The sequence below is a fragment of the Nannobrachium achirus genome, assembly GCF_963921795.1.
Source record: "Nannobrachium achirus genome assembly, chromosome: 14".
Lineage (NCBI taxonomy): Eukaryota > Metazoa > Chordata > Actinopteri > Myctophiformes > Myctophidae > Nannobrachium > Nannobrachium achirus.
Window position 1 is genome coordinate 23191798 of NC_137821.1, and position 25558 is coordinate 23217355.

At 43.2% G+C, this 25558-nt stretch overlaps 2 protein-coding genes across 5 annotated transcripts in view; both read right to left on the minus strand.

Moving 5' to 3' along the window:
- The window catches only part of mta2 (metastasis associated 1 family, member 2), a 37975-nt gene extending 24990 nt beyond the window's left edge, over positions 1-12985 (minus strand). For both annotated transcript variants that reach the window (XM_080741976.1, XM_080741977.1), the window contains exon 1: positions 12367-12985. In XM_080741976.1, coding sequence (XP_080598102.1) covers positions 12367-12394 — 28 coding nt within the window. In that variant the 5' untranslated portion in view covers positions 12395-12985. The remainder of the gene's footprint in view (positions 1-12366) is intronic.
- A 2802-nt stretch (positions 12986-15787) lies between these two features.
- Positions 15788-25558, minus strand: part of eml3 (EMAP like 3) — a 61473-nt gene continuing 51702 nt past the window's right edge. For 2 of the 3 annotated variants that reach the window (XM_080742047.1, XM_080742045.1), the window contains exons 14-24: positions 25342-25480; positions 23848-23999; positions 23409-23534; positions 22730-22861; positions 22117-22187; positions 20683-20771; positions 19833-19930; positions 19602-19689; positions 19107-19205; positions 18618-18748; positions 15788-16729 (exon numbers count right to left, since the gene is read on the minus strand). In XM_080742047.1, coding sequence (XP_080598173.1) covers positions 16526-16729; positions 18618-18748; positions 19107-19205; positions 19602-19689; positions 19833-19930; positions 20683-20771; positions 22117-22187; positions 22730-22861; positions 23409-23534; positions 23848-23999; positions 25342-25480 — 1329 coding nt within the window. In that variant the 3' untranslated portion in view covers positions 15788-16525. The remainder of the gene's footprint in view (positions 16730-18617; positions 18749-19106; positions 19206-19601; positions 19690-19832; positions 19931-20682; positions 20772-22116; positions 22188-22729; positions 22862-23408; positions 23535-23847; positions 24000-25341; positions 25481-25558) is intronic. The other variant, XM_080742046.1, reaches the window with a different exon arrangement.

Here is a 25558-nt window from a genome sequence, read left to right on the forward strand (position 1 = left end):
AGTGGGATGCATGTGAAACCCCCTGAACGTTGAGAGGCCACACTGAAATGTCTTTTTGGGACCCAGTGAGATCGAGACCAGGAGCGCTCGTTTTCTATTGACCATGACGGAGGCGAGGCGCGCCGACTCAGGTGACCTCGAGACCAGTAAGACACCGCCGAGCGAGTGGTAGCGAGCAAGTCGCCATGTCGAGCATTGAGAAGGTTGCATGAGCCGACTCAGCGCCGTTAGAAGTTGTAAACCAGGGCGCCAGAATAGTAAATATTGTTGTGGCCTGTGGGGACTGCTTCTGCGACCGAAAGGGTCTACTCAAAGGGACTAGCAGTACTAGAAAACGAGCGCTCCTGGTCTCAATCTCACTGGTTCTCAAAAACACTGCAACATATACAATAATGAAGTTAAAGTAGTCTGTCTTTTATGCACGCCCACACCCAGTGTCAGATTGGACTGAAACTTTGCATAGCAGTGTGATGTCATTTCACAGGCAATCTTTAATTATTCAGGAAGTCAATGGAGCAACGTATGGAACTGTGTGGAACTCTATATTTGGACATCAATATGACAAATATCAGTACTTTGAAAATCACCACAGTTTCAAAAACTCACACAAAAATATTACTTTCAGCCAATCACACACACACACACACACACACACACACACACACACACACACACACACCCCCCCCCCCCATTGGAATGCCTGCACAGTGGGACTCAACACCCACCAACATCTCTGCTACAGTATGTCATTCCAATGACCAGACCAACATCTCTGCTGCCAAGTCATTCCAATGACCAGATCAACATCTCTGCAACGTCATTCCAATTACCAAATCATCTCCAACGCTACAAATAACCCATTTACTACTTATAGAGTAAGAGCTCACAAAACACATACTGAGTGCACCAACTAGCAAATGTACCGTACATAGAAGGGGACATTTAACTGGGGGAAGGATGCAGCATAACAATTATATTTCAAAGCTCGCACAGACTACATTTTTAGGGGCATATGCTAGTGTTGCGAGCCCTGATGTATTTCTCAATAGACATTGACTGACCTCAACCTATTCTATTAAGCAGCACTGTGGTGACTCAATACACATTGACTTGGGCCTCAACCTATTCCATTAAGCAACACAGGTGGTAGTGACTCACCATACTTTTAACATGCCATTTAGTTCAACAACCACAGCTAACCCACCCCAAAGCAAAGCTAGCCAATACTGTAGCACCAGGCCAGCCCATACTGTGACAGCTCTCCAATTAACAATGAATGTAGGAGATGGAAAAACAGATCAATACAAATATGATTAAAGAGAGCAGCCTGGTGCTATGCCTGATCTGGAATGGTTACCAGAGCATCAGATCACACTCCACCCATCTCAGTAACAGTTACTTTCCCCAGGCAGTCAGGTTGCTGCACAGCTGACATACCCATATGCGCCGCACATTGTTGTATAATATGTAATGTTATCTTCACGTGTACCGTATATTGTGTAAATGTATGCAATGCATGTGCGTGTGCACTGTGTCCATGTGCAGTCTATGCAAGTCACTCTGAAGTGCATGCTTTGTGTTAGGCAGAGTACCTTTATTCTTAATACAAAACAATGTTGAACTTGACTGATAATGGATCAGACCTGCGCAGTAGTAGACTCATCCATAATATAGACACTCTGTACAGTGACCAATGTAACCAGCTCTGCTCATAACATGTCAAACGATTATAATAGGGCTGTCAATAATGGTTAGTTTTGCAATTCATTATTTGGTTAATTAGCGGTTAATAATCTGCGGTTAATGAGGTAGCTTATACTGGCGGTGGGGTTGGGGTAATTCACATGATTTAAAATTCATATGTCCTGAGTAGTCAATTGACCCAGGCTATTGGCTGCTTGTGGGGGCAGTCATACAATATTTGTATTAAGAGAGCTGTGTCTGTGTCTGTGTCAGCGTGGTAAGTCGTACAACGTCACATGTCAAGAAGAAGCTTGTAGATCTGTTCTTTTTGGTGTACGAAACCCCCCGTTGAGCATAAATTCAGTTTTGCTATCGAGAACAGACACCCAGACTATGTCTGGCAGGTAGCCTAGCCAGTCTGGGGAATTGGAGTCTGTTAAGTTTTCACCACTCTAATGGATTGTTTTCATCTCTTCACGTTCTAAATTCTCTTCTACTATGGTTATAGAGCGAGAAAATAACCTTTCAAAACTCTTCCGGGCTAAACCGGCTCATGCACAAAAGACTCCTACGCCTGGGTTGAACCCAGGCTCCAAGTAATCTCTGCTGGATTTTTGAAGCCCACTTCCTGATTCTAGTAGTTCACCCCCAAAATGAAAATGTTTCTATTGATTACTCACGCCATGGAGACTTGAGTTCAATAATATATATATTTTTTTTAATATCGCCCATTTCAAAATGTGATTATAGTAAATTTACCCCCATTGATTCCAGATGGGGGCCCAAATGCATTTGGGTCCGGAATCAATGGGGGTAAATTTATTGTTATACATATTTTGTCTTAGGAAAGTGACAAAAAACAAAAATATTATTGAACTCAAGTCTCCATGGTGTGAGTAATCAATAGAAAAAGTCATTCTGGGGGTGAACTACTCCTTTAAGGCATTTGGTTCATATCAAATTTGATATTGGGTTAGGGTTTGGGGTTACTTAGTCTCTGATTAATTCCATTCATCAAGTTTATTCTTCATTTTTGGATTCACTGTTAAGGAATATTTAAAGATTCTCAGTGAGTCAAAGACACCACGCCACGGGGTAGGTAAACAATAGAAATAAAGTCATTTCTTGGGTGAAGTATTCCTTTAAGTAGCTCTCCACATCATTACTGGCCCATTATATCCGAGGAGCAGCCGCATCACGTTATTATTCATGTGACATGTCCCCATTAAATTTCCAGCATGGACAGACAAGGGATGATTTTTGGTCTGGTTCAGCCATGGCAATGTTTTGGTCCAGTGACCAATAATGGCCATGGAGAAGAGCTCCAATGCATTTTAGGGGACATTTGCAGGTCACAGTGAAGGCCAGAAGGCTGGCTGAGAGCAGCATGAGAGTCAGATGAGCATTGAGCAAGCAATCTGTGCAACAATCAACATTCTGTAACAAAACAGATTGACAAATGAGATCAACATCATCTCATTTCTAACCACTATCCTAACCCTACCACTAAGTGAATAAATGTAAAAAAGGAAAGAGTGAGTATGTCCGTAAGTGATACTATTAGGGCTGTCCAGTATTGAGCAAAGCAGTAACGGAGTCAAACAGCCATCAACTGCAGTCACTGGTCTAATGTTGGCAAACATGCTTTTTTTCTGCTCCAACAGTCACTTGCATACAAATTCAAACACTGTTTGGGGATTCTATTCTTTTCCAAATATCTGACTGTCAAATTACTGCCAAAAAGGGGCTCATGATTTCCAATTACCAATCCTGGTGAAAAGACCATTTAACTGCTAGTGAAAAGACTATTTTACTGCTTACAACTGCAACTAATGACAATTTTATAATCCATTAATGTGTCAATTGATTTGTTGTGAAAGCTTTTTGATTAAAAAAATAATAAAAACAAATATATCGCTCATCTCTATATGAGATACTTAAATGGTTTCCTGTGGAAATAAGCTTAGTCTTTTCATGGATCTCCTTTTAGTAGACCTTGTACCAGTAAACTGTACCGTCATGAAACTGTACCTTTTCCTAAGCAAACTTCTAATAAAGTCTTCAATCAATCAATCACATTTTAGCTCTCTTTTGGCGGAGTGCCCTGGGCGCTTCAACTTAAGCAGAAAATACTTCAACTTTTGGAGAGGAGCCTCATTCATCAGTGTCGCCTTTGATTTTCCTGGCTGTGTCTGATCACCCCGTCATTTACAACCTGACTTCATATAACCAAAACCATGAGAAGAACAGGTTTACTGTTATTTTAGCAAGGCTATTTGTCTTAACGCAGATGACATGATCATTCAAATACAGCAGCACTATGTGGGTGTCAATAGATGTTCCGTGCACTTAGTAAGAAGCCACCTGGATTGAATTCCAAAGTGCTTGTCCACTCAAAAACGCTTTATGTGGACATAGCCCCTAATGCTGCCGGAAAAGGCTATGATAAACAACATTTAAATCTGTCCCTAAAAGAATAGTGGCTCCCACCATTGAACTATTAATTTACCGAATGTCTGTCTGTCCGTCCGCCGCCTGAACGCATGCTGACATCACTGATACTAAACAGTGTCACCGCCATGGTAACAGCTGCATGCTGAAACAATGCCAGACATCACTGACACGGAACACCATATATGGGCAAAAACGGGTGAAACAGACTGCATGCTGATATCACTGATATTCAGTGTAACTACCGCATGTTGAAACAATGCCCAAATAATGTCTGTCTGACATGATGAAACAAGTGACCAAATTTGGAGATGACTGATATCACTGACTGACATCAATCACTACAGTGCCCAAATTTGCAGATGACATCACAGACTGACCTGAACACGGAACACCATATATGGGCATAAAAGAGAGCCAGACAGACAGAGATAAGATATCTCCATCTAATGTATGGGCATGAAAGGGACAGACAGACGGATACAACGGGTATAGCACAACTGGACGTCAATGGTGACTATTCTGCCCAATGTGCACCGATCTGGGTTCTCCAACATTACTTCTCAGACTCCTCAGGGACATTCAATCCCTCATATACTGTGCACTCATAAGTCCCTTTTCGACTGCAGCTTTAGCACCACACCACACTGCACCACATAAAAATATCTACATTTTCCATTACACAAAAGTACCCATATCGGTAAGAAACAAATTGACCCTTTCAACTGTGATTATAATACAATATTAATTTGTATTACAACTATCCTAAATTATAATACACTATAAAGTATTATTGTATTACTATGATAATTATAATACACTATAATCTATCTATAAATGCGACAAATCTCTGTCTGTTTGTTTGTTTGTTTGTTTGTAATCCGCGTATCTCGAGAACCGTTCGTCCCACCGGCTTCAGATTCGGCACGCGCATTCCCCGCCGCCGCGCGGAGTGAAGTGCCGGGCCTCGACCCGACCCGACTCGCGGTTTTCCGAAACCGGCGCGAAACGTTCGGAATCTCCTTATGCGGAGCTGATTGTTGACATCAGGCTGTTCCGGAGGAAATCGGCGCAAGCGCTGAGTCATTGTGACATCACTTCATAAAAGGCTCTGACATCACGTACGCCACATTGTTTGTTTGTTTGTTTGTTTGTAATCCGCGTATCTCGAGAACCGTTCGTCCCACCGGCTTCAGATTCGGCACGCGCATTCCCCGCCGCCGCGCGGAGTGCAGTGCCGGGCCTCGACCCGACCCGACTCGCGGTTTTCCGAAACCGGCGCGAAACGTTCGGAATCTCCTTATGCGGAGCTGATTGTTGACATCAGGCTGTTCCGGAGGAAATCGGCGCAAGCGCTGAGTCATTGTGACATCACTTCATAAAAGGCTCTGACATCACGTACGCCACATGAGTCAACACAAAATCTCTGTGAATGTGTATGTATGTAATCCGCGTATCTCGAGAACCCTTCTTCCCACCGGCACGCGCGTTCTCCAGATATGGGCATAAAGTCTGACATCAGAGTTTTCTGCAACCGGTACTGTGTGTGCAGAGATCTTCATATATGGGCATAAGTGGACAAAGACAAACAGATGGTCAAAACGTGTCCTATGACAACAGGTATATTGGGGTTTGCATTAAAGGGTGGGGCATTCATGGGGTTTGCATTAAAGGGTGGGGCATTCATTCCCTATTTCAAATTCGGCACGTGCGTTCCCCACCGCAGCAGGTAGTGCAGTGCTCGGCCTCGACCCGACCCGACCCGATACACGATTTTCTGGAACCAGCACGAAAGGTTCGGATTCTGATGTCTGACATCAGGATTTTCCGGAACTGGCACTGTGTCTGCATAGATCTCCATATATGGGCATAAAATGGATGCAGACAGACAAATACAGATATCTCCATATATGGGCATAAATGGACACAGGCAAACAGATGGTCAAAGATCTCCATATATGGGCATAAAGTGGACGCAGACAGACAGATACAGATATCTCCATATATGGGCATAAATGGACACAGGCAAACAGATGGTCAAAACGGGTCCTATGACAACAGGTATAATGGGGTTTGCATTAAGTTTGTCTCCTCCTCCATCTGTTTGTCTGTGTCCCTTTATTCCCATTATGGAGATCTCTGTATCTGTCTGTGCCTCCGACTGTGTTGCAGACACAGTGCCGGTTCCCCCTTTAATGCAAACCCCATTATACCTGTTGTCATAGGACCCGTTTTGACCATCTGTTTGAAAAAGCGACAGAAATCTCATATATGGGCATAAAATGGACGCAGATAAACAGATATCTCCATATATGGCATATATGGGCATACAATGGATGCAGAATCACAAAGATCTCCATATACGGGCATAAAAGGGACACAGACAGACAGATACAGAGATCTCCATATATGGGCATAAAATGGACGCAGATAGACAGATATCTCCATATATGGGCATATATGGGCATAAAATGGACCCAGAACTATAACTGCAGTGATCTCCATATATGGACATAAAATGGACACCGACAGACAGACAGATACAGATATCTCCATATATGGGCATAAATGGACACAGGCAGACAAATGGTCAAAACGGGTCCTATGAAAACAGGTATAATGGGGTTTGCATTAAAGGGCGGGGCATTCATTCCTATTTACATTGTTCCGAGTTGGCCAGGTCGCCGACTAGACGCTGGGCCGCCCGAAGGGCGGCCCAGCTTCTAGTAGATTATAATAGTGGTTATAACACAATATAATCTATTATCATGTATTTTCAACTATATCCTGGTGGTCTAAATGAAAAGTCAGTGAGTGAAGAGTGATCAGTCATTATGAAGTGTTTGGCCCTGCTTGGCCTAGCTCAGACCTACTCTAGATTGGATACTTTTTAGTACCACGTTTAGTACCACTTTCACATCACTCTACCCAGGTCCTTGTAGTGGAAAAGGGACACAAGTGGGCGATGTGGTGTGGAGTGGTGTGGTGTTGGGCCTGTGGAAAAGGGGCTATATACTGTGCACACCCCTGGGCACAGGACTAGTTAAGAGTGTACAAAACAACAATCCAATTGTTGTAGCACCACACTAACCTATAGTGATTTGATAGCTGGTGGATTGTGCTTGTGAACACTCCTCAGACCTGTTCTGTTCAGCACTGGGCATTAAGTATGAACAGCTTGTTGTCGCGTAGCGTCTGGTATTCCCAGACAGGGACGAGGTGGTCGGCTTGCTTACATCATCAGCCTGCATGGTCGGCTTGCTTACATCATCAGCCTGCATCATCACATCCATAGGGGCAGAGGGATGCAGTCATACACAGAGAACATTTCTTGCTCTACTTACGGTGGCGAGCCTCGCTACAAACAGCAACGTCCCTGGAACACAGCAGAGGAACGCACCAGCACAGATGTTACGCAAAACCAGATTGGACCACAGAGAGGGGCATCACACTCAACCTTTTGTCTCTCGCCCAAACGACAAGAGGGGGAATCTGAGTGACCTTCACTCTTAAGCTCCGTTTGCACGCATCCCCTTCCCTTCATCCCTCCCGATTAGGCATGTTGCAGCGCTGACGTCCAGTGGGACAAATTAAAAGCACAGCGCTGTCCCACTAGCACTGTGGGGCAAGCGCCATCTGACTCCGAACTGAGTGCATCAGTGAGAGGCAGAAGAGGGAGCCTAGTAGATCAATGGAGCAGGGAGAGACAAGCACACTGGCCTTTGATAGGGATCACACAGGCTGCCCCTTGTTAGATACAGACACACATACACACCTCAGCAACTCACTCCTCACATTCGTCAGCACAATCGACACCCAGACTTCAAAAAGGTTCCGGAGGGGTTCTCAGTGGACCTTTCAAGTGCAATACATGCTGAATAAATTAATCTAACGAAATAATCTGGGACCCAGAGAACAGGTTGTGCTTTTCTTGAGTGTTTGCTGTGGTCGTGTGCAAGCTGAAGTGGTGCAGTGTGCTATGTGCTTGAGGGTGAATGAAGAGGAGAGTGTGCACAAAGACGGGAGGAAGCCCTTTGACTAATCTCTGGGGAGGATAATGATCTTACACGTACTGCCAACTCTGTGTTCCTCTGGGTCCTTTAATATGGGCACTCGCTCGCTGACGCAAAGCTGATAACTGTCAGCAAATGCCGCGACAGAAGGCTTAGGTTCCATTATTGAAAGAACAACATTTAAATCTGGACACATTTCACAAACCTCCTGACAAATAATGCAATTTGCAGATAACCAGCACAGCCGCAGGCTCTTATGGGATGGGGGCAAAGGACAAAAACAAATAACCCATTGACATTTTTAAATGTCCCTTAAAATCTGAAGGAAGGCCGGAAAATGTCCTGATAGCTGCGAAAATGTTACGTGTATTAGTTCAGATTGTTTTTGATTTTTTTTTCTGTAAACCCGTTCCTCCACTTCCATCAATATATTCCATATTTAGATACAAGGGAGGATATGACCAATACACGAGATGTGCCAAAACCCAAAGCCACAAAACACTCAGAAGAAGCAGTTTATCAGTGGGAAAGCTTTTTAAAAAAGAATCCCAAAGCCCTCTAATAAAAAATAATAAAGAAATGTTGCTTTATTTATGTCTTACAGTATGGTGCACCACTTCCCTCAAAAAAATATTAGCTCTAGTCAGGGAGAAGCAGTGACAAACATGTTTTCCAGTGCTGGGGTCAATCGCATGAGGTGGTCCTCAAGGACTTTTCTAGCCAAAACAAATCTATGCTAATGCTGCTACTGTCGGGAGTCTGGACTTTGGGATCATATCAGAGCCGAATGCTGCTGGCAGAGTATCTAAAGGCCCATAGCCCAAGGCCTGCCCTACACCTGAATGTTAAAATGAAAGCAAAATGAACGCATGGGCCACAAGATCAGCTAATATAAAACTTGACAACTGTCAAGAGCTCTACTGAAGTGATGTGAAACTGTCTTAATTAAGTTGTCTTTTTTATTAGCAACAATTGGAAAATGCAGCCTTGGGCAGTTGGGCTGACATCAAACTTTGCCAATAATGTTCATTGAGTCATATGGATGGGGACTCCATCAGTCTAAAGACTCTACTCTTGTCAAACAAATGCTTTACCATTAGATTTACATGATTACTCTATAGCTTTCTCTTTATTGCTTGGCATTTTACAGTCCAGAGCTGAATGGACATAAACCATGGCAGTAAAATGCACCCACCATACCACCAGTGGCTTGACTAACAACAACATGACTTTTCTCCTAGTAGACCACTGCCATGGTTCATTGTTGTGCCACCTTCCAAATAAAGTACAACTTTAGCTGCATGTCATTGTCAAGTGTGCATTTTGAGCGATTGCACGATAGGGATATCAAAATGGGTAGCCGTGTTCAATATACTTTTTCCCTTATTTACTGGTGTTACTGTTTATTTTGGCAGTTGTATTATATTATATGCTTTTGTTATCATATTACCACCAATTTACCACTCACTGTTACAATGTGGAGTAATTACAAATCAATTAGCGAGTCATTATATAAGTACATGCTTGTTCTTAACAGGCTTAATGTGATATTACACAGGCTAAATTAATTGTTATTCTGCCGTAAAATTTAATTCACCACATTCCCCAACAGCCCTTGTATTTCACATTCCATCGTGTTCTGTCAACTTGGGCTTAACCCTTTCAGTGATAGCTCTCAGTTCAAATAAATTGCTTCATATTATGTTCTTTTCACCTTTGCTGAGCAACACCTCGTCTCTACGCAGCGACGGAACAAAAGATTAAGAATATGCCTTTAACAGCCTCCTTGTGTGACTGTGACCACTCCAAGGGAAAGTTCGCCCAGGAGGCCAGTGAGCGGTATACAAGACAGGCTCATATAATAAGTCCTTTGTGAGGTGAGTGAGGTGCTCAGAAGGGCAGCCTGTAGGGTGCTGAATGTATGGCCAGAGGGCGCCGCAGTCAGACATGCTGGAAAGGGCCATCTGCAGTGCCAATGCCATGGGCCTTGTCTCAAGGCCAAGAAAACTGGATAGTGGAGGGGGAGGGGCCAGGTAGTAGCAATTTGGTTTTAGACTAAACAACAGGATTAAAAAGCACACACACACACACACACACACACACACACACACACACACACACACACACACACACACACACACACACACACACACACACACACACACACACACACACACACACACACACATGAAGGACCTCTAGTGATGCTATTGAAATCATGAATACTGTAACACGTCATAAATCATATTTCAGTGCCTGTGCTATAGCACTATTATTATATTATAATTAATGGCAGCGATTAAATATTCTATCAGCTTTGTAACCAAGAGAATGAAGTCTTATTGAAGTGAGATTGCGTGCACTGTGCATGGTGAAATCCGAAAGTGCAGGTGAAACAGTTGTTTACATTAAGCATAGGACAATTGGTACAGCGTCTTCAAGCACATCATTTAATCATCATGACCTAAATAAGCTACTCTTTGGGGAACCTTACACAAGATGAACCTGACAGCACACCTCATTGTACAAACAGCAGCCATGTAGTGTACAGCAGATAGTTTCATAGTCAGACGACTGTTTTGTGTAGTAAATTAATACATGCATTTACTAGACAAACAAATAAAGGTCCATCTATCTACCTACAGTATCTATCCATCTATCTACTCCAGGAATGAGAAGGAATCAATGGACTAGCCAGACATGTCAGACTCACGTTTAAAATACTAGTGAACACAAAAACATGTGGATAAGTCCTATGGTAACAAACAAGCCTATTGCTAATAGATAATAACAATAATAATGTATACAACACTTCTCAGCCACTACAAACCACTGACACACACCTGATCTCAACACTACCACAGTATGTGTACCATGGTGTCGCTTGCCAAAAACTACAGACTGTCTACAAGCTCGGTGAGTGGGACTGGGAGTAGATCTGTTATTTTTGGCCGAGCGACACCCTCGTGCGAGAGAAAGTATCTCTTTGAAATATGACTTTTTAGGAAACGAGCACCGGTGGCCGTCACATTCCTGGAAGTAGACGGGACCGACCGACCGAATGACAGTAGGTGACAGTTAACTATCCCCGCGAGGGACAGTCGGGACGGGCGCCGTCTGTCTGGTTCAAAATCTACCGGTAAAACACGGAGCTCCATCTCGCTACACAGCAAGCATAATGTCACCAATCTAAAGTCTAAATGGCTTTAAATATGTTCTCAGTTGAGGGACTCAAATGGGTCTTAAATATAATTCTATGTTCAACACATAAGTCAGACATTCAGTCCATTTTGTATGGAAATTAGAACCATTACAACCGTTCCATTTGTACACTCAGTTAAATTAACACTGATTTTTACTATATAAATGGGGGTCTCAGAGATAGAAATGCCATTAAATGGGGGTCCGTACTACGTAGCCTAATGCATGTCAAACTGGGGGTAATTGAAATTAAAATGTTTCAGAATCAGTACTGCTAGAGCCGTAAAAAAGCATCTCTTATGGGGGATCCCTGGCTTATCTTTTCAAATGGGGGTCCACGCGGGCAAACTGGGGATCCTTGACATGAAAGTTTGAGAACCACAGCTCCAACACACGTCTGTAGCATTGTAGCTGCTACTGTACTCAACTGTTGTACGTACCTCTACCTGCACTAACCGCTTCATACAATGTGGGCTAGCCTAATAAGCCAACCGGTCAGCTAGGCTAGCCGGCTGCTAGCCTCAGCCCGCTAACTTTTGTTAGCACTAGCCAGGCTTACTACTAAACGACTTGGTCGCGCGAAGCCTTTTCGACAAAAATGACGCCATTCCACCGAGCGACAGGGTGTCGACGCACGTCACGTCGTCACTTTCGCCGGTCGCAAGCACGTCATTTGTTGCCTGTGTGACGCAACGAAAAGCAGGAGCGTAGCTCTTTTTTATTAGCATTAGCTCGCTATCTATAGTTGCTAAGCTGCGAGGAGGAGGGAGCCCCGTCGTCGCGCGAGCGGCGAGGAGGATGAAGTCCCTCAAAATAACAGATCTACAAGACATCGACGTGTCGCACCCGCCGATCCGCGACGCGTTGACGACTTATAGATCTGTTATTTTCTTTACGCCAGCGACACCGCCGTACCACGGGCGTTCTAAATAAACTAGGCCCCTGATCAAGCACCACGCTGGACGCTTTCAACACAGCACACACACACAACGTCAAACACATTCTCTCCGTTGCTTACCTCCCACTCGGTACATGTTGGCCGCCATTCTCCCGTGGAGCCGGAGGAAGAAGAAAAAAAAACCCTTCTACGAAAACACCGTGCGTGGCTGGCCCCGGCCGGGATTCCCTCCCTCCCCTCCGCGCGTCCGCCGCTCGCTGCGTGTCAAAAATAACTCGCGTGGGATTTTTTTACATCCTTCATTTATTCGTTGAGAATAAAAACCACCATGGCCAAGCTGAAAGGGGGGGGGAAAGGGGAAACAAAAGCCCAAGCCGGCTTCTCTCCTCTTCTTCTCTCTCTCTCTCTCAACCCCACCGAACGGACCGGCGGCTGGCGCGACAACCGCCCGGCCAAAAGGCTCCGGTGTGAGGGTTATAAGAAGAGGGGAGAGAGAAAAAAAAAAAAAAAGTTTAAAGTTTTTTTCTTCCTCCTCTCTCCCGTCGTTCCGTTAACGTTGAAATCCCAAACGTGTCCCCTTTTGTTCCGATCTTCTTCTTCTTGTTCCTCTTCTTCTTCAACGACCTCTTCTTCCCTTCTCCCTCGTCTTCCTCACTTCACTCTACACAACGCATTCACACTCGCAGGCACGCACGCACGCACACACACACAGTCACACTAAACACCACCACCGCCACCACACACAGCCTGTCTGTCTCTCTCTCTCTCTCTCTCTCTCTCTCTCTCTCTCTCTTTACTCCACCACCACTCTTCCTCCCTCATCCTCCGCTCCCAGCCTCATCCTCCTCTTCATCACCACCTCTCCGCTCGGTTCACACTCACACACACACACACACACACACACACACACACACACACACACACACGTACACGCGCGTGCGCGCGCCGCCGCCGCCCCCCTCCATCTCCTCCTCCACTGTTGGTTAACGTCATCTTCGGAAATTATAGTCGGGAATCTCCGACGCATATACACACACATAATAATACACGCGCGCGCACGCACGCGCGCGCGCACACACACACACACACACACACACACACACACACACACACACACACACACACACACACACACACACACACACAAATACATGGTACAAATTATACTTTTATTATTATATTATTATAGACTAAGTCCAAATAATGTGTTTAAAGTTTAAACATAATGCCACCAGTGCTTTATTTGTCTTGTCTCTATAGTTGCCAGTAATATATGTTATCTTATCTAATAGTAATAATTAAATAGAGTGAAAAGCCACTTTCTGACACTTAAACACATCAATCGAAGTCATAAAAACTATATTGTGCATATGTTGCTACCTTTCAAAAGGCTGTTATGTGTCTTTAATTGCAAATGTTACTCCATTCGACTTCTTTAGATGGAAGCAACTACTCCAGTTTTGTAAATAATTATTTATTTGCAAGTCAACCACATATTAATGTGTGTGTCCAACAACTGAGCTGTTGCCAACTTGACCCCACGTTTATAAATGCCTTACAAAACCCTGAATAAAATGAATGAATCTAATATATCATGTATAGGCCTACGGTACCGTACACGGGCTGTACACACACTAGTCAGTGGAGTTTTGCAGCTTCAGTGCTATGATATGATGATACAGTAGCCTACAGTACATTGATGAGCTACTACTCAGTTACTACTGTCTCCCTCCCGACATTGACGATTATTTGTACCGCAGCGCCCTCTAGTGACATATGTAACGTCGTGTTGCCAGCAGAGACGAACATTCTGATACAGGGGGATACTATTAAGTTATACGAAACCTTATGTATGCATGTATTGATGTATAGGTCTACATGTATGCATGTGTTTATGTATGAAGTCTCGGTTTAGAAAACCTTGTTCTAAACTTAAGGTCAGACGAGTAATTTAGATCACACCTAAATAATAATAATAAAATGGATGACAGGGAACCTGGCTGTTGATAGTTGGATAAGACCATCAGTCAGGAACAGTCTCAGAGCATGCATCTTCTAATGAACAAGGTATGAAAAGGGCCAAGGATATTAACCTAGCCAAAAAGGATCTCTAATGCGAGAATGCTGTCTGTACAACTGGTCATTCATCTCTCCCTCCAGAGCCCACATCAAGCCCAGGGACCTACATATAACTCCAATGGTACCAGGAGAACAACCTGTTATTCATTGATAAGACCAAGGAGCATGATGGAAATAACCGAGCTTTATTGTATTTTAACCTTTTGACATCTTTGACCTTGTACATGGCATGTTTTGTCATAGGCTTTTTGTCCATAAACATGTCAATCAAGCAATCAAACTGATCCTGGACTGGACTGTCTGTAGGAGGCCAAAAATAGAGCAAGCCCCCAGCCCCTATCGTTGGCATTGCAGTGGAGACGGTCAGTGACAGTGACTTCAAGTTCCTATAGACGTTCACATCAGTGACAGTGAGAGAACCTTACCTGGGATAAGCATACCAGCCCTTGTTGAAGAAGTCACTGCAACGCAATTTGGCATGGAGTCCAATATCTCCCCTTCCCTCGATGACCATACATGAAGCTATATAGCATTTTTAGGTTTTAGAAAAGTATTTTAAGATTAGGTGCGTGGTCTACCTATGTTATTGTTTTTCTATATTGATATTCCTATGCATTTGTCATATTGTTGTTGATGTACTGACATCAACAACTATTATCTTGTTTATTATATTGATGTATTACTTGCTTATTGTAAGTCGCTTTGGATTAAAAGCATCTGCTAAATGCCTAAATTGTAATATCCTAAGAACCTTCTACAGAGGCCCCACAGAGAGCATCCTGACTGGTAGTATCATTGCCTGGTATGGGAACTGTACTGCCCTCAACTGCAAAGCACTGCAGAGGGATGGCCCATGTGAAGAGCCATCACATCAGTGGATGTGAGCTTCGCTACATCCAGGATACAAAGCTGTCAATAAAGTCCGTATACGATTATCACAGACCCCAGCCACCCTAGCAACGGACTGGTTCAGATGCTACAGCTTTGTACAGTAAGCGGTTCCACGTCTTCAAAACCTTATGAACTTATGAACAATTGATGCAATTGCATGCACGCACGCACACAGCTATGCACACAAAACAACTCATAGCACCCCTCACATAACTATTTTCTTTTTAAACACATCCTACACACAGGCACCTTCACTTTATATTCTAAAGGGGTACTGTCACCTAAAGGGGTACTGTCACTGTTTGAAAAGTCATCTTAAAATATGGTTAATATTTTTATGATGTCATTGTGGGAATGCGCAATTATAAGCCAATCAAATTAATTGACTGTATTTAGACTACTTACTGTGTATGCGATGTAACAAATACAAATCCTTGATCTTTTTATCTATATCATAAAGTAATGTGCTTATGATTTTCAAAGTATGGAGAGCTAAATTGTGTGCACGTGTTTTGTAAATGTAAATAACTGTATGAAAAGAACCAAAAGTCAGAGTCAGTTAGATTTTATTGTGTTAAGTTGGTCTATCTTGTGAGACAGAATATCACAGTGCTTCCATGTTCTATTAAATACATAAAAGTTGACAAAAGTAACCAATGCAATAAATTCCAAAATGATTGGTCTGCTAGAGTCGGATATCCTTGAAAGTTTATCACAGTCTGTCTAATGCAAGCACAAATAGTTTGCTATTAGCTGAGATATTGACCAAACACTGAAATTCTTTAAGAACTTTAAAAAACAATATGCATTTTAGGAACATTTATTCTTAGAGCAAACAAGCGTAAGCCACTCAAGGCTGCAGTTTGGTAAGTCTGTGTAACTAGAAAGGAAAATACAGGATGGAATGTTCACTGAAACCGATGACTTTTTCACGTCAGAAAATAAAGTCAGGTTCTATACAGGTTAATAATCCACCACTTCTGACCACTCAATGAAATTCACAAGATATGTTTGACAGAACCAAAAAATATTCCATGTTCTGATGACTATATCACACTGTCCAGTTGGACCAGACCTTTTCACGGTAATATGTCCCATTCTTGAAAATCTCCTTTTGTCTTCCAGAAGACGTATTTTCTACACAGGGACCTGACTGACGATACATGTGACTGGTGCCCAACTCTCTTTCTATGTTGCAGCATATCTCTCTCTCTCTCTCTCTCTCTCTCTCTCTCGTTCTCAGCGAGCAAACAGTTCTCTCTCTCTATCAACAACATTTTCAGCTCCATCCCTCCCCTCCCCCTCCTGTCTAACCGGTGGCCGGTTCCGGGGAGCTGGCGGAGGACACGGAGGCCAGTCTCTCGCGGCTGTCTCCGTTCCCTCTGGCCCTCCCCACCCGCCACTGGAGGATGCAGGTGTCCTTCCCTCCCATGGAGAGCAGGTGGCTGTCGTTGTGGGTGAAGCACACGTTGGTGACGTGGCTGCCGTGGCCCTCGTACTTGTGGCTCGGTGCCTGGCGAGGGTGTGAACAAAACAGGGACGGGACAATAATCGTTATTATCGTTTATCAATTGGTAAAACACACCTGTAAACATACTTGATACAGTCTTTTTTTCTTTTGGTCAAATGTCACAGGTGCAGATAGTTCACTTTGTGAAGGCCACATCCTTAAATGTAGGATGCTTAGTTAAAAAGTAAAAATAGAACAGAGATAAACAAGCTGTTTTACTGAATAGGAGCTCAAGTTTTCTTCTATGTGGAGAGAAACGTAATGAAACACATGTATGTGAAGCATTCCCAATATGGATAAGAACATTCATAAGGTGAGGGTATATTCTCTATTTTGACATTATTAAGTGCTTCTCAAACGTTTTATTTTAAACAATCCCAGTTTGGTATACAAATTTAGGTCATGAACCCCCATACTGTAACTGTGAGAGTGTACAAATGGAACCATTTTGCATTAGGCATTACTGCATTACTGCATTAGTCATTGGTTTTTAAAGTGGCTTTGCCAGTTTAGTTTTTTTTATTTTGTTTTAGATTCGTTTTTATTTTTGTGTTAGATTAGTTTTGTCAGGGACGAGATTAGAAAACGTAAGAAAAAGTAGTATAATAAAAACATACCAAGGTTGCAGTCTGAGGTTTTACTGCAACCTTCACAGTTAAAACTTGCACAGCCAAAAAAAGACAGAAGGGAAAATAGATTTCATATGCAAAATACTATGTTTATTTAAAGGACAACTTTGTTTTTTTTTTTACATCAGGGGTTCACATTTTAGATTGTAATTAGAGAAAAGAAAAAGTGAGTGTTAAAATGTTTCCATTTACTTCATTCTATCGTTTTAGCAAGTTTAGCGTGCTAAAACGTGGGGCATGCGTACGCATGGGGGCATGTGTACAAGTGGCTAAATATGTTTTTAGACACAATAAGCCTGCAATTTCTTTATTGCTATTTACAACCCCAAAAGTCATATCTGTCCATGAAAGAATGCAGTGCATCTTGGGAATGGGCTTATTCTGTGTAAAAAGACATATTTTAGCCACTTGTACGCATGCCCTCAGCCACTGAAATCTAAATCATTAAAATCTCTAAAACGATAGAAAGGAGTAAATGAAAACATTAACTCTCATCTTTTATATTCTTTAATTACAATCTAAAATATGAACCCTTGTTGTAAAAAAACAAAGTTGTCCTTTAAGACCAAAAATAAGGACATTTTCTCTATGATTCTTTTTAGGGTGCAGTCACATCAAACTTTAATTCTGCCTTTTTTTTTTTGCCTGGTTTCTTTCTGCAAAATGTTCCATAGTTAATATAATAATACCCATCGGAGTCAATGTGCAAGATGGCTGTGCGTGACGATTTACAGATGAAAAAAGTCAACATCGGTGGGCATTCATTGGGCAAGATCATGAATATTTACTATATGATGATGACTCAGCACGGCCTATCAGCCAGATCCTCTCACACCTATCAGGTGACATGTCTGTGCGTCTGTACATGAAGGAATGAACATGATCTACTATGACAGGATGAAGGTACACCCGTCATTGAAATGAATAATGGAGATCCAAGTCACCATCTTCTATTCAGCTATAGACCCTCACCTTATACACATCTATCTATTCAACTCAACTGTGGCATCGTATTATGATGATTTAACCACTTGAACCCAATATGTGAACATTCTGCAAAAAAGGTCAATCTACAAGCTAACAAGGCGTCATGTTGCAACACATTGTGAGCTTGTATATTTGGTGTAGAGAGGAAGAAAATGACGGGTACCAAGTATAGACCCCTGAGAGACTCCAGTCAATTAAGTACATAGGGTTAAAATGGTTTAATGTTACTAGTGTAAGTAATAAGTATACTGGTGGCTAAGAAAGAGGAGCCTGACTTTTAGTTTTGGACAGGGGTACTGGAAGAGGTGGACTTTGCAGAAGTCATCAGCCACAGCAACCACCTTCTCACTGTGGGAGCGACACAAAGCGTTGATGTCTGTTCCATCTGAGCCTTCCAGCCACACACCTAAAACACAAGAGCAACAATATTGGCTTTATTCTTAACTTTTCAATCACAGCGATTTAGTGAAATAGGTTATTAGTTAGTGTGTCTGTGTGTGTGTCATGAACTGAAACATGTGCTGGAAGCTTTGCCACTGTGCCCCTGTGGTGTTCGAATAATAACATGTCATTGTCATTGTCAAAAGGTAGAAAAGCATCGGTTCGATTCAATAATTTAATCCATGGTAACCACTTAACCCCTAAATCCTGAAAATAGCCGGTCTCCAAATTCCCAACGCATCGCAAAGTCAGGCGTTGTGAGCTTGTAGATCTTCTATTTCCGCAATGTCAATTATAATCGTGTGGACTCTGGTCTCTCTCACCCATGACGTGGAAGCCCAGCACGCAGGTGTAGGACGCCCATTCTCTGTCTTTGCTCTCGAAGCGGTTCCTCAACAGTTTACACCCCCCGGCCACATCCCCTATACAGAGAACATTTTATAATCATATCAATCGATTCTCACGCACAACAAATGTGCCAATGTTTGATCGATGCAACCTGGAGAAAAGCAAAGATACCATTGTTTCCTGTTGAGATTGGCACATTTCACCCAGGTTTTTTCATCTCACTCACGTCACTTTGTCTGCTGACCTCACTCAGCAATGAAAAAAAAAAATATATATATATGAATAAAACAATTCACAGGAGGCAAGCTGTGATCACCCCATGATGCACACTGCAATGTAGTTTCAAATGCACTATATTGCAGGCGCTTTTTGAGAGTGAAAAAATAAGAAGACACGTGTGATCTGGGCAGCTTGCCCCAGGAAATATGCCAAGCTCAATAGGGAACAACGGTAGGTGGCTGATCACTTACAGTAAAGGATCTCATAGTCGCCTGAATTCGACATGATGTACTTCCCGTCTTTGGACCAATCGAGATGAGTAATAAAGCTGGAGTGACCCTTGGGCATATAAAACAGGAACAGCGTGATACAATCTGCTATGAAGAACATGTCAGACAATCAAAGCATTGTGTTGGAATGTAAAAGGCCATTATTAACATGACGTGTGCCCACTACCAGAGCTCCCGGAATGCTTCACTCACATTGCACTTGCCAAAGCGGGTGTAGCGCCGCCCACATTCTGTCACAGTGTAGATATAAATGAAGTTGTCGTGAGAGCCCACAGCCAAAAAGCTTCCATCTAGAAAGACAGGAGAGCGTCCACATGTGCTCAGTGTTTTTGAAAGTTTGGAGTCAGTTTGGTGTGCAAATGTATTTGACTAAATCGTGCATATGGATTGTAAATGACTTATGAGGGGGTTTTTTCTCTCCACTACTATGTAACCCCAGAGGGTACTCTACTGACTGCTCAACTTCACAACAAAAGAGATTTGAAAGAATTGCATTAAAAAGAAAGGATTAAAAACGTTAATGTTCTTCATAACAATGTCAATTTTCAATTTCAATTTGACAAAAAGCAACTTCCTCGTTCTTGTCAGCGCGTCAATGAGAAGTGACTTCCTGGTATGTGTTATGGAATGGTCAGGGTGAAACCACACGGCACAGTCACAGGAAAGCAGAACTGGGGTTGTGTGAGTGTCAAGAACAACACACACACACACACACACACACACACGCACGCACACACACACACGCACGCACGCACACACACACAGAACGATTTTCCTGTGCATGTGCTGTAATGCTCCCAGCTGACAATGTCTTTCCCTGGCTGTGGCTTCAAAGACGGAATAATGAACTGAAAATGACCTCTCCCACACACACACACACACACACACACACACACACACACACACACACACACACACACACACACACACACACACACACACACACACACACACACACACACACCAAAAAAACTAAACAAAAATCTTAGTTCTGCAGCTCTGGGAGTCAAGACTGCGGATTCTGACAGCACAGAACTCTGACCTGGGGAGTATCTCATGACAGACAGCTGTTCATTCCCGTCAATGAATTCGGTGACCACTTCCCTGGTCTGCAGGTCAAGGACCAGCCACCTGTCATTGTCATGGGGGGGGGGGGGACAAGAGAGAAAAGGATACATCGTCTCAGTCGGGTGGAAATATGTCCGACAATATTACTTTTCGGGATTCAAATTCAAAAATAGCAAAGGTACCAGATCTACAAGCTCGAAACGCGCCGCTTCACGCCGCTTTTGGAGCTTATGGATCTGCTACTTTTGTGTGAATGCAGTAGTATGATCAAGTACCAGGGCATTCATTTTACGATAATATACAAAAGGTTTCAATATGGAGGTAAGAGGTTTCTGGCCGACAGCGCCTACATGGGAGAGGTGGGGAGGTAGACTTATAGAATACACCAGGGGTTACCAAACTTCCGATTTGAAAATTACCACAGTTTTTCTGGAAAACGTATTACTCAGCCTCTGTAGCAGCTAGAAACAAAATTCCAAAACTATTTGATAGCCCACACCTTTGGCTTTCATCTGAAAATGTCAAATATATTTTCAAAAATTACTGTACTACATACTGGTTGGTGTCTCCCACCCAAGCTAAATTGTGATTATTTTTTTGTTGAAAATAGCCCAAACACATTGCACTGCAACATGCTGAGCAATTGTACATCGATTATTTTTCACTATTTCTTCAGAAGAAAAATGAATAAATCATAATTCAAACAAAAGCCCATAGTGTTGATTCATCACACCTAAGTGGTAATTGTTGAGTGCTTGTGCATGCACAGCAATAATTCGATCATGCTATGATTTAAGAGTGTGGTCGAACACGACGACCATGGAAGCAAGGTTTGCACCTTAATTGCAGCCCAATAGGATTAACACAGCTAGATTTCTGCTCACTCTTTCAATTCCTTTGGGCACATAAACGTCTTTTAGTCGGATTGCTTTTGGCTTCTTAAATGTGTAAGTAAAAATGTCACTCCATCTCCATATGCTGGGGATAAACCACATGATTAGCGACCACACTATATAAACTGGTTTATTGGAATAGTTGTTGCATTACTGTAATGCTTTAAATGGCATAATGCCATAATCCAATTAGTCCCAGTCACCATGGATTTGTGTCCATGTAAATATACAGTAATTATGGTTCTGGGATTGTTATTTAAAATACATGTCTGAAAAAAGAAACTGTATAATAGATTATTACAATTATTTCAAAGATGGAACACACAGTAAGTCATAAAGACTTGTGCGTTGGACCTGTGAAAGCTGGGACTGTCTTTAACCACGTATACCCTTTATACTTAGTTGACTGGGTTCACCCAGAAGTCTGTACTTGGTCCCGTCCTTTTTAAAATAGCCGTTCTACAAGCTCACAAGTTTAGAATTGTATTGTATCTTTCATGTGGGAGATGCCTTACCTTCCCGTGTTAAGTCCTACAGAAACCACAGAACCATTTGGACAGAAGTCTGCACACAGGCCGTACTCCTGCTGAAAGAGACACACAACACAGGTTAAGAATGCTCATGCATGTGTGTATACATACTCAAATAACATACAATCACTGTCAGGCGGAAACCTTGTATCTCTGAAACCGTGACCTTTCAGGAAATGGAAAAAGCAACATGTGTTCCAATGGATCAAATGTAGATATTATTTAGTCACAAGCTCTTGTTAATACTTCATTGGTTCAATATTTATGAATCACTTTCAACCTGGTGTTCCTATGTGCGGCATGCCATTTTAGGCGAGGATTTTCCAAAAATAGTTTTTGCTACTTTTCTGCGTCCATTTGGTTTCATTTGTATACTGTCAGAGTTAAGGGGAGACCTTGACATTTTAAAGTTTGAGAACTACTGATTTAGACCAAAATGCAGGTTTAAATTGAATTCTGCAATGGATCTCTGTATTAACAATTCAACAGGACTTTTTCATTGTATCACGATATATGCAATATCTCTGAAAAGGCATATCGTGGAGACATGGTATCGTCCCAACGATATTTATCACCATATCGTGCGTGTGTGTCCTACCTCCAGTGTTGTGGACCAGTCCAGCTTGTGTTCCTCTGTATTCCACAGGCACACCTGTCTGTCATGGCCACAGGTGAGGAAGATGCTTTGAGACGGGTGGGTGGCCAGACCCCACATCTCATCCACATGACCCTAACACACATGCATGCACACACACACACACACACACACACACACACACACACACACACACACACACACACACACACACACACACACACACACACACACACACACACACACACACACACACACACACACACACACACACACACACACACACACACACACACCATTATTCTATCCGTCTTTGTTCATTATATCATTTGATGACTTTCAAGTCATTTCCTTCAATATCTCTAAAATAGTTTCCAGTTGTTTGCATTTGAATTGTGCATTTAAACACGTGAACCCTACAGTATGTACTTGTTTACCGGGGTCCCCCAGGGGTCTATACTTGGTCCCCTTCTTTGCTCAATCTATACCTATCTTAACCAAAGAATTGCTGATCTACAAACTCAAAATGTGTCACGTTGCAATGCAATTTGAGCTTGTAGAGCTGCAATTTTCGCCAAAAGTTTGCCTATCAGCATATGCCTAGCATAGGGACGCTAGGGTTCACGTGGTTAAAACCTAAAAATAAGGAAACAGGCGTTGTATAATTAGGTTATTTGCATACCTGTACTATGGCCACAAAGCCATCTGAGAACGTGCCCCTAAGGATAGCGTTCCGGGTCGTACCAACTAAAAGTTCTTCCCCGTCCACATCTGCAATGGTACGGACTGCACCAAAGTTTTCGGGAATCTGGGGAGGCAGGCAACAATACAAACATTTGCATGAACAACATTTTGAATGCACATTTGCATCTACACAACACTGCCAGTATCAACGCACGCACGCACGCACGCGCGCGCGCGCGCACGCACGCACGCACGCACGCACGCACGCACGCACACACACACACACACACACACACACACACACACACACACACACACACACACACACACACACACACACACACACACACACACACACACACACACACACACACACACACACACACACACACACACACACACACACACACACACACACACACACACTTGTCTTTCACCTCACACTCTCGCTCAGGGGCCAGGTCTGCGCTCCAGCGGATGATCTTGCGGTCTTTACCCCCGCCACTGAGCAGAGCGCCGCCCTGTAGGTTGCACAGGGTAAACACACTGCCTTCGTGCGCTCGAGTCTGACGCATGATCTGAAAGGTCTCTGGGAGAGGAGGACGGAAAAGGGAACAAGCTCATCAGGCATAGTATGTCATTTTGCCCTGTTCTTACATAACAAATTATGTTTTACCCATAATGTCACAAGCTCAACAAACAGTGTGTTTCTGCACCTCCACATTACATAATATGCCTTTAAACTTACGCTGGGGTTAAAATTAAATGGCTTGAACTGTATTTCAGGTGCGCTTCACTCTCTGTCGCGTTAAACACTTTGACCCTACTTCATTGACCAGGGTCCCCTAGGGGTCTATCCTTCCACATTGCGATACGTTCGATAGACCCAACAGTGTGATACTAAGACTAAGCTGACTAAATGTGCCCCTTTTCAAAAAGGGATTCATCTGTAGGAATACCTTAGTTCAGGACCAGCAGGATTAGATTCTAAGCTAGGTATGGCTGCCTCACAGCTTGTCCCTCCAAAGCCATGTGTCCCTGAGTAAAACACAGAATCCTATTTTACCCTCTGAGCCACCATAGCTAATAGAGTTACCTAAATGACCCAAATATGATGAGAAATAAGCGTGTGGCATTCTAGTTAGTCAACAAGGCGGTAAGTGAGACTGTACAATAGCAGGAAGGGCTCTAGCAGCACATGGCCATGTTATTAAAATATCTGGCTGATATATAGGCTGCAAACATGCTTCCGATGTGTTCAGATTTGTAACCACTCTGAACCTGACGCATGATTTTTGCAACCCATTTTTTCTCACCCGGTGACTACCTAACCTGTAGTCCTGGTTTCCGCTCTCCCCCTGCCGCGCCAGGGGACATTGGGGAGCACCCGGCTGGCTAGGGGTAGTATAGAAACCAGGACTACTGCATGTTTTTGTGTGAGGGCCTATGCCCAAGGAGCCACGGGGAGAACATGCAAACTCACCACAGAGAGGCCCCATCGCCAACCTCAGCCTAGGGTGTGGGTGCTGATGACGCGGGTGGAGGAACACAACCCCAGCGCCCACAGCTTCCCCCGGCAGGAATCGAACCCAGGACCTTCCAACTGTGAGGCGAAGTGCTAACCACTGCACCACCGTGCCCCTCTCTCTCACCCTTTTACTCTTATTACTCTCTTTACTTTCTCTCACCCTTTTACTCTTATTACTCTCCTTACTTTATTTTTGTTGTGCCCAGGAGCTATGGCGGATTGGCGGCCCACTTCAAAGATTCACAAAGGCAGCAAGTTCATCGAAGACTCAGCTAAAGTCCCTCGCCCTTCAATTTGTTTCTTTTGTTTTGTGTCATTTGTTTTCATTTTCGTTTCTTCAATACAATCCTTTTTAACATAATCATATTGGTAAAAAATTCTCAGTGTGATCTATTTTAATTACCCTTTGCTCCTTTCCCCAGCGTTTTCACGTCTGCTGCTGATTTCCCCCATGTCAGGACGTTGCCCTCAGAGTCTCCCGTCAGCACGTCCCCCGTCAGGCTGAATACAAAACACTGGATGAACTTGGGCTTCTTGTATTTCTGACAAGAGAGAGAACACCACAAACAACATGTAACAACAACAGCACTGGAGCAGTGGGTGGAGCATTTGTGGCAGGG